This window comes from Oncorhynchus nerka, linkage group LG20 (genome assembly GCF_034236695.1).
Source record: "Oncorhynchus nerka isolate Pitt River linkage group LG20, Oner_Uvic_2.0, whole genome shotgun sequence".
Lineage (NCBI taxonomy): Eukaryota > Metazoa > Chordata > Actinopteri > Salmoniformes > Salmonidae > Oncorhynchus > Oncorhynchus nerka.
In genome coordinates, this window is record NC_088415.1 from 74407041 (window position 1) to 74423273 (window position 16233).

A 16233-nucleotide genomic window follows, 5' to 3' on the forward strand; every position below is an offset into this window, starting at 1 on the left:
CCAAACATGACGCTGAAAACGGACCGATTTCTCCTGCACAAATAATCTTTCAGGAAAAACTGAACATTTGCTATCTAACAGAGTCTCCTCATTGAAAACATCAGAAGTTCTTCAAAGGTAAATGATTTTATTTGAATGGTTTTCTGTTTTTTGTGAAAATGTTGCCTGCTGAATGCTAACGCTAAATGCTAACGCTAGCTATCAATAGCTATCAATACTGTTACACAAATGCTTGTTTTGCTATGGTTGAGAAGCATATTTTTGAAAATCTGAGATGACAGTGTTGTTAACAAAAGGCTAAGCTTGAGAGCTAGCATATTGATTTCATTTCATTTGCGATTTTCATGAATAGTTAACGTTGTGTTATGCTAATGAGCTTGCGGATAGATTTACACAATCCTGGATACAGGTTTTTTTCTTAGCTAAACGTGACGCACAAAATGGAGCGATTTCTCCTAAACAAATAATCTTTCAGGAAAAACGGAACATTTGCTATCTAACTGAGAGTCTCCTCATTGAAAACATCAGAAGTTCTTCAAAGGTAAATGATTTTATTTGAATGGTTTTCTGTTTTTTGTGAAAATGTTGCCTGCTGAATGCTAACGCTAAATGCTAACGCTAGCTATCAATAGGTATCCATTTTTTAAATTTATTTCACCTTTATTTAACCAGGTAGGCAAGTTGAGAACAAGTTCTCATTTACAATTGCGACCTGGCCAAGATAAAGCAAAGCAGTTCGACAGATATAGCAAGTAAAACACTGGAATGGTAGTTTTGCAATGGAAGAATGTGCAAAGTAGAAATAAAAATAATGGGGTGCAAAGGAGCAAAATAAATAAATGAATTAAATACAGTTGGGAAAGAGGTAGTTGTTTGGGCTAAATTATAGGTGGGCTAATCTGTAAATGTTCTGACAGTTGGTGCTTAAAGCTAGTGAGGGAGATAAGTGTTTCCAGTTTCAGAGATTTTTGTAGTTCGTTCCAGTCATTGGCAGCAGAGAACTGGAAGGAGAGGCGGCCAAAGAAAGAATTGGTTTTGGGGGTGACAATACTGTTACACAAATGCTTGTTTTGCTATGGTTGAGAAGCATATTTTTGAAAATCTGAGTTAACAGTGTTGTTAACAAAAGGCTAAGCTTGAGAGCTAGCATATTTATTTCATTTAATTTGCGATTTTCATGAATAGTTAATGCTGCGTTATGGTAATGAGCTTGAGGCTGTATTCACGATCCCGGATCCGGGATGGCTCGACGCAAGAAGTTAAACTTCTTCACAACAGTATCTCGGACCTGCCTGGTGTGTTCCTTGTTCTTCATGATGCTCTCTGCGCTTTTAACGGACCTCTGAGACTATCACAGTGCAGGTGCATTTATACGGAGACTTGATTACACACAGGTGGATTGTATTTATCATCATTAGTCATTTAGGTCAACATTGGATCATTCAGAGATCCTCACTGAACTTCTGGAGAGAGTTTGCTGCACTGAAAGTAAAGGGGCTGAATAATTTTGCACGCCCAATTTTTCAGTTTTTGATTTGTTAAAAAAGTTTGAAATATCCAATAAATGTCGTTCCAATTCATGATTGTGTCCCACTTGTTGTTGATTCTTCACAAAAAAATACAGTTTTATATCTTTATGTTTGAAACCTGAAATGTGACAAAAGGTCGCAAAGTTCAAGGGGGCCGAATACTTTCGCAAGGCACTGTACTTTTGAAGCACATGTTGTGCCCTAGAAACCCATATGTAACCCTGTATAGGCATTTGTTTATTATAAAAGGGTTTATTATTAAGGGTCCATGATTACAAGTTATCAAACCAGTTCACACAGTTGGTTAACTCTGGAGACGCCTTTAGTGTCTTCAGAGTTAACTAAAGAGTGATTTACCTTTTCTGCTCCATATGTTTGGAATAATCGCCCCAAAACAGTAGTCAGAGGCCTTAGTGTCCCTGGGACAGTTTAGAAGGTGGACAGAAGAATTTGAATGAAGAATGTGTGTTTTAGTCGATTGTGTTTTGTACGAAAAGACTGTGCCGACAGATATGGCAGCTCTTCTAGCTGACAAAGAAATTATCAGTCTAATTTTAATGGTTGGTTTATTTGAACAGTGAGAGACAGAATAACAACAAAAAAATCCAGAAAAACACATGTCAAAAATGTTATAAATTGATTTACATTTGCTCTACAGGAAGTAAATCTTGGTTTGGCTGGCCGGTTCTCACCCCCAGTCCCACATCAGAAATGCCTTCAGCGCACCTTGGACTATGTGATACACGCTAGCCTTAGTTCAAGTCAGCAGTTCAACAGAGTGAGGGACAAAGAACCATGTGACTCTGACAGTTACATCAGGTAACGTGCAATGTGCCACCAACCAAACACACACAGATGAACAACCTACACCAGGTCATACAACCCTCGCCAGCCCGAGTAAGGCCAACAACCAGAGGAATGGGGGGGATAAAAGAAGAAAGCCACCAGCAGTTTCCTACTTGTTCCCATGCGAACCCCTGCAGATCATCTACTCAAGGTGAATATGGCGTAACCCCCACCACCAAGACCTTGCCAAGTACCTTGCCCGCAGCCAGTTGGTCACTACAGGGTTAACTACATTCGATGGTGAATCTGAGAACTATTAGGCTTGGAAAGCCTCATTCCGTAATACCACATCAGAGCTAGGCCTTTCAGCAGGAGAAGAGCTTGACCTGCTCATCAAATGGCTTGGCGCAGTCTTCTGAGCAGGCACGTAGGATAAAGGCAGTCCATGCCAGACATCCGCCAGCTGTGCTGATGATGCTCTGGAAGAGACTTGAGGAAAGCTATGGTTCATCTTAAGCCATTGAAAGGGCTCTCTTTGCCAAGTTGGAGAACATCCCCAAGGTGGCAAATAAAGATCCCCAGAGACTCTCACCGTAGAGATCTACCATTGGAGGTCAAAGCTGCAAAGCAAGATGGCTACTTACCTTGCCTATTGTACCTGGACACATCCAGAGGGGTAAGCCCTATCGTAGAGAAGCTCCCATATGGCCTGCAGGAAAAGTGGACATCATAAGGGTCAAAATTCAAGCTAGAAAACAACGTCACCTTCCCTCCATTCTGGGTATTCACGAACTTCATCCGTAGAGAAGCCAAAGTCAGGACAGACCCCAGCATCAACCTCTTTTCCTCCCATGCGGCACCCATCAGAAGAGACAAGCAAGACAGACACGGGAAGACATTATCTGTCCACAAGACAAGTATCTTCAACAGAAAACACAGGGGATCAGAAGAAACCAGTGAATTTGAATAAGCACTGCCTGATCCACAACAAGTCTCATTGTTAAAGAAGTGTAGAGGTTTCAGAGAGAAGTCCCTGGAAGACCGCAAACAGTTCCTCAAAGAGAACTGTGTGTGTTTTCAGTGCTGAGCTCCAAATGCTTTGAGAATTTCTCCAAGTGGAACAGTCTCATAAGGACAGTAGCACGCTTAATCCACATAGCTCAGATCTTCTCTCAGCCTGTACAAGAGAGCATCTGCCATGGATGTCATATCGGTCTGAAGAATCGCACTGAAGAAGAGCTGGAAAGAGGCAAAGTCCTTGTGATAGAGTGTCCAAGACGAGTGTTATGCAGAGGAATTTAGGTGCATAGCAGCAGAACGCAGTTTTCCTACCTGACAGCAGTCTACGAAGTCCCATCATGACCGTGACGGACTGCTCAGAGTTGGAGGCTGAATCGAGCAATCTAAATTGGGAACTAACGATGTCAATCACATCATTCTAGTTCCTCACCACCTGGCAACCTTGCTTGTGCGTCACCGCCATGAGGCCGTGAAGCATCATGGGAGACATTTCACAGAGGGTGCCATACGAGCAGATGGATTCTGGTTGGTTGGAGCTAAGAGATATCAGCGGTGCACTCTTCAAGTGTGTCACGGGAAGACAGAACACCAGCAGATGGCATAACTGCCAGCTGAACAGCTACAGGTATCGCCACCTTTCACCTAAGTAGTCACGGACATTTTCGCCCCATGGGAGGTGGTCTCACGCCGCACCAGAGGAGGCCACGCCAATAGCAAAAGGTGGGCGGTTATGTTCTCGTGCATGTGCACAAAAGCTGGACACATAGAAGTAATTGAATCACTAAGTGCTTCCAGGCTCATAAACGTCCTGAGAAGATTCTCCTCAGAGGCAAAGCAAATACGTTCAGATTGTGGTACAAACTTTGTTGGTTCTTGCCGAGACCTAAGGATGGATGGATCAAGCTCTAGTTCAGAAAGCGTGTAGAGGTACAGTTGAAGTCGGAAGTTTACATACACTTAGGTTGGAGTCATTAAAACTAGTTTTTCAACCACTTCACAAAGTCGGTTAGGACATCTACTTTGTGCATTACACAATTTCACAATTGCATTACACAAAGTAATTTTTCCAACAATTGTTTACAGACAGATTATTTAACTTATAATTCACTGTATTACAATTCCAGTGGGTCAGAAGTTGACATACACTAAGTTGACTGTGCCTTTAAACAGCTTGGAAAATTCCAGAAATGTATGTCATGGCTTTAGAAGCTTCTGATAGGCTAAATGAAAACATTTGAGTCAATTGGAAGTGTACCTGTGGATGAATTTCAAGGCCTACCTTCAAACTCAGTGCCTTTTTGCTTGACATCATGGGAAAATCAAAAGATATCAGCCAAGACCTCAGAAAAAAAATGTTGACCTCCACAAGTCTGGTTCATCCGTGGGAGCAATTTCCAAATGCCTGAAGGTACCATGTTCATCTGTACAAGCAATAGTACGCAAGCATAAACACCATGGGACAACGCAGCAGTCATACCGCTCAGGAAGGAGATGGGTTCTGTCTCCTAGAGATGAACGTACTTTGGTGCGAAAAGTGCAAATCAATCACAGAACAACAGCAAAGAACCTTGTGAAGATGCTGGAGGAAACAGGCACAAAAGTATCTATATCCACAAAAAAACTAGTCCTATATTGACACAACCGGAAAGGCCACTCAGTGTGTGGTGAGGAAAGTCAACGTGAGAGTCGTCAAGGAGGGAACTATGAAAGTCTTCTCTTGGCCTGCTCCAAAACTACCATAAAAAAAGCCAGACTATGGTTTGCAATTGCACATGGGGACAAAGATCGTACTTTTTGGAGAAATGTCATCTGGTCTGATGAAACAAAAATAGGACTGTTTGGCCATAATGACCATCGTTATGTTTGGAGGAAAAGGGGGGAAGCTCGCAAGCCGAAGAACATCATCCCAACCTTGAAGCATGGGGGTGGCAGCATCATGTTGTGGGGGTGCTTTGCTGCAGGAGGGACTGGTGCACTTCACAAAATAGATGGCATCATGAGGTAGGAAAATCGTGGACATATTGAAGCAACAGCTCAAGACATCAGTCAGGAAGTTAAAGCTTGGTCACAAATGGGTCTTTCAAATGGACAATGACCCCAAGCATACTTCCAAAGTTGTGGCAAAATGGCTTAAGGAAAACAAAGTCAAGGTATTGGAGTGGCCATCACAAAGCCCTGACCTGAATCCCATAGAAAATTTGTGGGCAGAACGGAAAAAGTGTGTGTGAGCAAGGAGACCTACAAAGCTGACTGTTACAGGAGGAATGGGCCAAAATTCACCCAACTTATTGTGGGAAGCTTGTGGAAGGCTACCCAAAACATTCGACCCAAGTTATACAATTTAAATGCAATGCTACCATGCATGTAAACTTCTGACCCACTGGGAATGTGATGAAATAAATAAAAGCTAAAATAAATCTCTACTATTATTCTGACATTTCACATTCTTAAAATAAAGTGGTGATCCTAACTGACCTAATACAGTTTTTATTTCTAGGATTAAATGTAAGGAATTGTGAAAAACTGAGTTTAAATGTATTTGGCTAAGGTGTATGTAAACTTTGACTACAACTGTATCTCCAAGAACAGAAATGTACCTGGGTGTTCAACCCACCTCACTCATCCCATGTGGGTGGTGCATAGAAGCGGATGATTGGCATTGCACGTCGTTTCCTCGACTGCATGCTCCGCCAATGTGGATCTTCCCGCCTTACATATGAAGTCCTGACAACACTGATGGTCGAGGTCACAACAATGATGAATGGCAGACCTCTCATCCTAGTATCTTCAGACCCGGAATCACCCCTCATCCTCACTCTAGCTATGCTCTTGACCCTGAAGACTGGCGTCCCCCCTCCTCCACCAGACAAGTTTGGGGAAGTTGAACTCTACAAGCAAGAGTGGAAGCAAGTACAAAGTCTAGTGGACACCTTTTGTAACAGGTGGTGGAGGGAGTATGTCTGCACGCTGCAGAGCCAACGCAAGTGGCAGAACAAGAGGCCAGATCTTAAAGAAGGGGATGTTGTCTTAATGGACAGTCAGGCTAAAAGAAATGAATGGCCATCGTTGTAAAGACCCTTCCCAGCCGGGATGGGATGGTGAGGAAAGTTAACGGGAGAGTCATCAAGGAGGGAACTATGAAAGTCTTCTCTCTGCCCATTTCCGAAGTGGTTCTCCTTCTTTCTTCGGAAGACACCAGTGGTCAGAGTTAGGTTTATGTGGGATCGTTAAATACCCCAGGAGGGGAGTGTTCTGGACCTGTTAGATGTTTAGCACCCTGAGTGGGAGTTTAAGTGCAGCAGTGTAGAATTTACCTGTTTGTGTCATGTGACAAGAAGCAGTTCAGAAGAGAAGCAATGTGTAAGATGTGCAAGTTCTCCCTAGGGACACCTAGCTAAGCAATATCAAGCATACAGTTGCATTCTAGTACCTTTATATTTGGCTCTAGATTGAGTACTCTTACTCTCCTATTTTCATACATTTAGTTCAGTTATTGTGGAACACATTCTGTGCTCTATTCTAGTGTAAGTGAAAACATGTACTTTTGTGTTTGTTGAGGTTTCACAATGTGATTCAAGTAAAAAGTGTTTAGCTAACTGGATAGCTGGATAAGGGCTACTGTACATTTAGTGAGTTCAGTATACAGTACATTCTATATACTCAATTTTACATCACAAATAGTACGGTTAGTATGACTATTTGAACACAGCTATAGTTTGATGCCCTTCCATTGGCTCCGTTCCAGCCATTATTATGAGCCGTCCTCCCCTCAGCAGCCTCCACTGGATGTAATGCACCCTGGACTGAAGAGGCAGACAAATAGGAGAAATGTGTTAGACCATCCATTAAATGACACATTTCGACATAGGAATATTGCAAAAATATGATCAAATGGCTCACTTGAGAGGAGACAACCTCCCGTGTTATGTCATCGGTCAGCATTGAAATCTGACATGTATGATAGACGTTTTCACCATCTAAAAGTCATTTTCCTATTAACTTCCAGTGTAGTGAAAGATGCTTTATCACAATGCTACTTCATACCGGACAAATTTCTGCCTGCTTGAACGGCAATAGCTGAGAAACGCATGAAAACATGAAATTACCCAGGGAAGTGATAGAACATCACCCAGAGATGCACAAAAACAATACAACATTCAAAATGGGTGAATCGTTACTTTAAGTAGCTAATGGGATTTAAAAGGGATCTGTGAAAGATTCCAGTACTGTTGGCCAAACCCTTACCAAAGCTCAGTTTCAGCTAATGAAACAAAACACCGCTGGCCCGTGGGAAATTGCTTGCAGAGAGAAAGCTGTCTAATTAGCAGCAACAGGATTGGGTTTCAGGATTGTCCACTGGAGAAATCCCACAAGCCACATGGAGCAAAGAGAACAACTCAAATGTCACCCCTCACTTTCCCACCACCCAAAGAGTCAATGACAGCTCAATGATTTTGGACATAGAGCTTTTGTCATTAAAGCCCCCATGCAGTATTTTTTAAATCATCGCCATGTATCTAATAAATCACTCTGTGTATTTTTTGGTTGAAAATAACTCCAAATAATATTTTCAGCATTTATTTCCCTGAGCCTCCTTTTGCCATTGAAATGTTCAGTCTAATCATGTTGGCGAGTTGATACTCATTTAAATATATTTACATACACAGCCCTGATTGGGAAATCAGTTCGTCAACAATCTAGAGAGCCTACCCCCTTACCACTTCAAAGTAGGAGGTCAAATATGCAAATAAAAGATGACTTGTCATTGGTCAGAATAATCAGATCAGATTGTAATGTTATGCTCTGGACCAAAAACTCCATCCCACCTGAACAGGCTGAAATTCCAGACAAAATTCCTTACACTAAAAGGGCATTATCATCATTTTCACAATTTCAGAGTATAATTTTGACCTTAGTGTGGAAATATCATTAAAAAACAGGAAATCACTTTTGACAGCACTGGCCCCTTTAAATACTTAAATTATGATGGAACCATAACATGTCCCCACTGGTGTCCCTAAAAGATAAACAACAAGCACTACAACATTTGACCATACTACTACGAAAACTATTTCACTAAAATTCAATGTGGTATTCTGCTTATACTGTACCATTTGAAAGTCTCAACTGTTCCTGATGAAACTAGTCAAAATCAAAACAAAATATCAGTCCCTGAGAATAGCAGACGATCACAGTGTGAGCCCATAGTGACTCACACCCCACCTCCTTTCCCAGTAAGGAAGTAAACAGACACACAGTCCATCTGTCTGCGCTGGAGAGATCCTTTTCAAAATCAAATCAGCTCAATGTTGATAAAGGCAGCTATAGTTTATCTCGTAGTCCAAACTGACTATCTGCTGGTGTCAAGAGTCCCTAACGTACCTTGTGGGAAATCCACCTCATTAGAATCAAAACCAAGGACCAGGTAAGTACAATTCCCATTGGACCACACGGCCGAGGATCATAGTCCCTCTCCCTGGCTGTACATGCGTGTGTTTCTGTGTCGTGGTTTCAGCCCTGATAAATATTAGCAGACACGCAGACGAAGGACAGCTCAAGGCCCAGGCAGGCAGGAGAGGACAGAGGGACGGACAGGGAGTAAGTGGAACCTTGTGCAGCTGTCTTAGCTCCAATGCTAGCCATCACCTGACTGACTGCCCACTCCTAACACTCCTGGGACTGCCTGACTGGCTTGCTGGCTGTATAGGGGAATGCACCAGGTCACCCAGCTGCCAGCCAAGTGAAGGGCTGGTATGAGCGTCACACACCACGATCTCTCTCCCTTCGGGGGGGGGGGGGGGGGGGGGGGTAGAGGAGCATGGTGTACATCACTCTTACACCTCTGTTACGTTTTTCATGACGTAGGGGTTTGACAAACTAACAAAAAGTGACAAAGAGATGACTGCCTAGCCTGGCTTCTACAGTATGTGTGCCTTTCTGTAAGCATGGACATTTTGGGAGTTGGCATACAGTCATATGAATAGTCAATATGAAACATGGAGCACATGATAAGAGCTATGCTTTTAGTCAAATCAATCCAGTGTTGATAAAGATAGATTTTACCTAGTAATCAAAAATCCACCTTGTGGAAAATCCACTTTGTTAGAATCACAACCAAGTACCAGATCAGTACAATTCCCATTGGACCATCTGGCAGAACATCATGAGTGTTCCCAGCCCTTACTGTACATGTACTTCATCTTGCCACAGCAACATGAGTCCAACAGGATGTGCTGCCAAGGTTAAGACAAAAAGTTTATACTAGGAGTATTTAACATGAGGGGAATGAGATCACTGACGTTCCCAAGTCTCTGTTCTACTATGCACTTAACGTCATCAGAACAATGTGGCTCCTTTCGCTACATAAAGAAAGATTCAGTTGTACTGTTAACATGTTACACAAGACAAGTCAGTCTGGCAAGCTGAAGAGAGCGAGACAAAAAGAGGGGAAAGTTTCTCTGAGACGCTCTGAAGCTGTAGCCTTGAATAAATTCAGTCCCAAAACTGGAGGAGTTAGGTATGCCCTCATACCCAGGCAGTGCACAGCCCGAATTAGACTCCCAACCTACGTTGACATCACAGCTGATAAGTGTGGCGAACGGGGACCAGAATTAGACCACCATTACAAGGCCTCTTACATAAAGAGCATCAGACCAGGGCTCAGACCCACAGCACTGCACAGGAACAGGAAGTCACACTTGCTCATAGCTTGGGAAACTGTCCTCCATGCAGCAGCAGAATTCCTGCAAGGACAGCTATGCAAACATTCCACTCGAAAAAAAAACACAAAAAAAAGCTAACGGGACACTTGGGATGTTTCCTGATTATTCCCTCGACTTCAGCGTCTTGGAGGGGCCACTAACACACGAGGATAGTTACAATTTCTCAACGATAAATCCTTATTCCTCTAAATGATTAATATAACAAACACCAGACCTTAATGTTGAAAATGTCATGTCAAAAGGTCAGTTGTTAGAAAAAGAGAAGATGGCAGGCATTTGAAAGCAGGCCTAAATAGTAACCAAATGTCAGTTGTAACGTTAACTTCCTATTTTTCATATGTTGGGAATGGGAATACGAACACTACTTTTTCATAAGTGTGCTGTGTCCTACAAAAACAAACTGAGCAAGCTCTTTCAAAAGATAAAATGGAAATCCATTTAAGAGATAATATTCCACATAACACTTTCCAGGGTAATAATGTGACGACAACAAACAATCTTATACTGGACAGGTCTCTGACTGCGTCCCAAATGGCAGCCTATTTCCTATATAGTGTGTTACTTTTAAAAACAGGGCCCATAGTGCTTTGGTCAAAAGTAGTGCACTATATAGGGAATAGGGTGTCATTTGGGATGTAGCATCTGCCCCTATAGTCACGTGCGATGATGATAAGTGCGATGGTGATAAAGCCATTCGAGTGCTGGAAACAGCATAACACGGGTTTGTTTGTTTTTCCAGCTCATCATGTTTCTGTCTATATGATGGGGCAGTTGGGGAAAGCTACAATAACACGATTTTAATACACGTGCTAGGCCATTCCATTCAAGGATTTACAAGGCATTTCATTCTGAAAGCATGTGTGAGCTTTGAATACAAGACTTGTTTGAAAACACATGTGAGCTCGTTTTAAAGAAGACTCGTTTGAGCTTTAATTCCAGTTTGGCAGGACACAAACATGCAAATGAAACTGGGTAAAAAATAAGGTCATAAGACAAACTTTTCTTTATAGTGCTGGACTTAGTCAAAAGACAGATTATTGGGACACAACCTGGGCTTGCGTTTAGTATCAGTCCCCCCTTAAGCCTAAGAAGCTGTCAAATATCATGCAAATTCAGACTTCATGCAAACCAAACTTGACCATATATTCAAATCTGACAGGATACTGGTCCACGAACAGTGTGACAGGTAAATTTACCTGAAGCTTGAACAAGGCTATCCTATCAGCTACAGGCCCATGGAATACCAAGGTATTGTATATTTGTAACGGACACATCACCACGTAGGGTACTGTCATCTCCCCCCTATTTTGCATAGAACCTCAGGGTGTAGGAAATGACCATTGCGCTGAAAGCTGAAATACGCTAAAAGCTGAGATGACCAATAACTTAACTAGAGACAGTACCAGTTGTCCAATAAAATAAAAACATTGCTGCAGAGAACAGACAATGCAATGCATGTGTTCAATGACCGTTTTTTAATTCAGATCAGATGCCTTTGACATAGTTCAACTATGGACACGTCACACAGTCACAGGGGCTTTGGCTCTAATGTCTCAACAGGCTCCCCAGTCCTACGGACGCCACTCAGACTGCATCTTGACATCACTGGCCCTTCAACAGCAGTCCCCTCATCTCCATCTGCATCATTCTTGATTATTCAAAGTTCTTAACACCTGGGCAAGGTTTAGTATACGCTTACCTTAGTCACAGACCTATCTGCAACTGTGCCCTTGCCCACTTAAGCCTAATTGCTCCAGGTGCACTGACCCCACTCCCTCCGGGTGTCTCAGGGGAGTTGAGAAATGCAAAAAAAAAAAAATCCATTACACATGTGTGTGTAACAGGACAAATATAAGCTAAATTGTATATAAAATATAATTTCTACTGGGCTGGCTGACTTCAAAGCTGTAACCAATAAAGCGGAGTGAGGAGGAGGACAGAATGGATTAACTCTCCCCTAGCCTCTGTGTGTCCTGTCCCCAAAACACATGCTGTCTCTAAACGGTAGAAGGGACAAAAGCTAAAACTGTTCTAAGGTGCTTCACAAATTCAAAGCTTCCCCATGAATTGTGGCACTTCAGTGTGGAAAGCAGTGTGAGCATCTCCATATTCCTCCCAGTGTGTTGCCTGTAGTAAATCACACATCAGACTGTGTGTGTGGACTGGATGGACCCTTCTCGTTAATGGAACAGACCACGGGTCTGGCTCAGGGAGGGCCATAAAAGACCATCAGAGATATAGGGGAAAGGCAAACAGTCTTGATGGTAGCATTCTAAGGGGTTCATAAACTAATCACACACCCTTACTGGCCTCTCACAGATCCCAGAGTGATGCAGGCCTGTGAAGTCTGTGTGAGGTAAGGGCCATCATGTCATGTCGGCCTCATGAATAGCTTCCATTTGGACTCTGTTATTATGTAAACATAAAACAAGTTAACCTTCCTTTGAGTCATTACAATGAGGTCTTGAACAGTACAAAGTTATCTTAAAATGTTCAATCATATCAGGTATTGCCAATATTCAATGCATTTCAGCAGCTCTGAATTTCAGCAGCAGAAACAGATAGATGTCAATGACCACAGCAGAAGCACTATACAAGAGAATTAACATCAGAAAACAACCCTATACGATGCGTTAAACTGAAATATATAAACCCAAAGAAACTCTTAAGACCAGGCACCATACAGAATAATACAGTAGGCCTATGTTGTATTAATTACTGTGTTTAAAAAGTTGCCAAAATAGATTGCATGATGGCATCAAAACAACCCAAATCACATAACGAGATTGAGTCACTCAACTCGGCCTCTAAGGCTCAGTCATTACCTCCTCTGACCAGAAATGCAAAGGTTAGGCTACACAAGTAAGTTGTGAAACTGCACCTCCAGCATTCTTAACTATCACAACCTTATCTAAACTAAAGAAAGATAAATCAAACTAGAGTCTAGGGTTCTTTCAAAATAAGTAAAACAACTGCTTGTTAAAATGATTTATCAACTACATATTACCTAATAATGAAGTGCCTATTAAAGGGATACTTCAGGATTTGGGCAATGAAGACCTTTATGAGGAAGTTAGAAGTAGTTTTGCGAGCCAATGCTAACTAGCGTTAGCACAATGACTAGAAGTCTATGGTAACAGCTAGCATAGCACTATGACGAAGATAGATGTCCAGTCATTGCTCTAACGCTAGTTAGCAATTGCGCTAATGCTAGTTAGCAACTTCCTTCAAACTGCACGCAGAGACAAAAATGGTATCCACGAGTTCATTTGACTCTGGGGAAGACAAAGGGCTTCATTGCCAAATCCCAAAGTATCCCTTTAACTACTTACAGACCCTTTACAACCCCCTTAAAAAAAAGGGTACCTTGAGGTAAAGTGTTACCCAATATTCTTTATCATGGCTACTTAGATCAAGCACCTTTGATTGAAATAATAGCTTTGTGTATACTGTGAGGTTATGCTGTGGTTATTATGTGTTTTTCCTTTTCTCTAGGTTTGTTTGTTAAAGTGTCAGCAGGCTTCTACTACAGTATATCTGCCATACGCCTGCAAAGCATCCAGAGACATATGGGGCATAGAAACCTCCAGCGTACACCAGGCCATCCCAGCAAGCCTACCCCTTCTGCATGGATGGCTCAGCACCAATGACTGATGATGGATTATGGACTTGTTCAGCAGTTTACCGTGTCATCCTTACAAGTTATCTAGAGATGTTTGAGTTATACAGAAACTCTGTTCTCAAAAACTGTCTTGAAGGCATGAAAAACAAGGCCTCTACTATAAAATGTTGTCAACAGCCCAGACCAGACAGTACACTAAATATTGTGTATTTTTGGAGATGGATAAGCTGTTTTGGTTAACTTCAATCAGGTTTAAATGGCTCAATCTCTATGCATTACATATTAGGGGGGCTTAAAACATTAGTACAATAATATCACTAATGTTTTTCATTGGTCATATTATTATGGATGAGGGTTTTATCATACAGGTCAAGTCAGCCATCTCACTGACTTAATAACAAAGCTTGATAAAGAATCCCAGTCAAAACTGTTCGCTGCTCTGGCCCCCCAATGGTGGAACAAACTCCCTCACGACGCCAGGACAGCGGAGTCAATCACCACCTTCCGGAGACACCTGAAACCCCACCTCTTTCAGGAATACCTAGGATAGGATAAAGTAATCCTTCTCACCCCCCCCCCCCCTTAAAAGATTTAGATGCACTATTGTAAAGTGGCTGTTCCACTGGATGTCATAAGGTGAACGCACCAATTTGTAAGTCGCTCTGGATAAGAGCGTCTGCTAAATGACTTAAATGTAAATGTAAATGTAATGCTAAAGAATAATAAATGAGTCCATTGTGAGCATTCCTGTGGAGGGGTCATATAGATCAATATGGGGCAAAAGTTGCCTAGTTGCTATAACACTATTAATTTGGTGGGCCACTCAAAATGTAAAAGAATAGCTACTTTGTTTCCATCAAAATATATCAATATTAAACTAATTATTGTAGTAATTTCCCAGCATCATGCACTGCACAACCCCAACATTGATGTGATGAATGAAAATTAAAAGATCTAATTGTTTTCCACCCAGATTGCTCTTTGCCTTGCGCTTACCTTGGACAGCTGTCTTGGGGCAGGTCCACCAAAAAGAGACGAACTGGAGCTGAAGCTAATGGCTCCCCTACGGCTGAGAACATGTTTAGGAACCGGCCTGTCTAGAGGCAAAACCGGTAACTGATAACATACTTCCATTGAACAGTCAAAGCTCGGTCCAGCTCAAATTGCAATAAAAAAGCAACATACAAATCATGTAAAAAAAGTGTTGCATATATGCTGATGGCACAACTGCAAATGTGCCAATTACAACAGCACCCCTTCCCTTAATTTGAGTCAAATAGATTTAGTGATTGTGACTACAATGGCCTGTTATCTTTTTTTGATGCTTCAAACTTGCACGAAACGTTATCGAAAGCAATCCCACTCCTCTAATATTACATTCCAATAAGTCCCATGATTTCCATATTTTATCCATTTGGGTTGTTTACCATTTTACCCTATTGAACTCAAATCCGGCCTTGAAAACGGAAAGGCCTCTTTCTTTTTGGTATCTCTGTAATAAATAGCTTCCTCATATAAAAAAAAATCCTTATTTCCCCGAGACAGTGCAACGTCCAAGCAACCAAAAATCAGATGATGAAAACGATTCAGAGACGGAAAAAATATATTCAGAAAATAAGAGCGGTCATCTACAATGGTATATAAAACTTTCATTTACAACTAAATGTGTGTTTATTCTGTCCCTGCATGGAGCGGTGCCTTGGCGGTAGAGAAAGTAATCAGCTTACATTCAGTCCATTTCCCCCTCATTGATGGCATAAATTACGGTAGCGCACAGACGGTAATCATTGTTCATATAGCATTACGAGGGAAATATGCGTTCTTCACCTCGAAACAAACAAGTATCCATGGGTCCAAAAATGAAAACTAAAGAAGCAAACGACAACAAAGGCTACAACGCCACCGTAGTCCGTATATTTCGCTGTTCTACCCTCTTCCCAAACGTAAGTTCCCACCAGCGATTGAGCTATCGACTATCTGATGAGCCCTGTCTGAAGCGTCCAATTGTATTTGCTTACGTGATGTTACCCTCTTTGGGATTGGAGGAAGATGTACCACATGTATAATAGATAGAAGTCTATTGGCTGAATGGAAAGCACAGCACACTCCCGTTGCATTACTGGGCAAAAGATCATTGCACATCTGTATTTTATACAATCTTTTGCCATTGACCGACTATAAACCCTTTTGTTACTGTACTGGGCAAAGACGTCAGATCAACGCCCAAAGTTGGTTGATATTTGATTGAGTTGTCAACACGTGCAAATATAGCATATTTGAACAAAACCTTGATTGAACCTTGTATAGGCTATTGGGGTTAAAGCTGTATGAAAGAAAGAAAACGATGTAATGTGGACGTTTTGAAGATTCAATCAAGAAGCCACGATGATGCAAATGAGTGATTACGTCAATATGGTGAAATTGCTTAGAAATAATGTTGACTCAAACATTTTGGTCTATTTACTCCTCAAGGCCATATCTGATTGAGTATATCTTGATTGTTTACATAGCACTAGCAGTAGGGTTTAGATTACCCTGTTACAGATGACCCCGT

The 16233-nt window shown here is 41.8% G+C and overlaps 1 protein-coding gene across 7 annotated transcripts in view; it reads right to left on the reverse strand.

Annotated features, from left to right (window-relative positions):
* Window positions 1-15663, reverse strand: part of LOC115103120 (high affinity 3',5'-cyclic-AMP phosphodiesterase 7A-like) — a 33974-nt gene extending 18311 nt beyond the window's left edge. For 4 of the 7 annotated variants that reach the window (XM_029623774.2, XM_029623773.2, XM_029623772.2 and 1 more), the window contains exon 1: window positions 14676-15663. In XM_029623774.2, the coding sequence (XP_029479634.1) occupies window positions 14676-14813 (138 nt within the window). In that variant the 5' untranslated portion in view covers window positions 14814-15663. The remainder of the gene's footprint in view (window positions 1-14675) is intronic. The other 3 variants (XM_029623777.2, XM_029623776.2, XM_029623775.2) reach the window with 1 other exon arrangement.
* Between the last annotated feature and the right edge of the window lie 570 nt (window positions 15664-16233).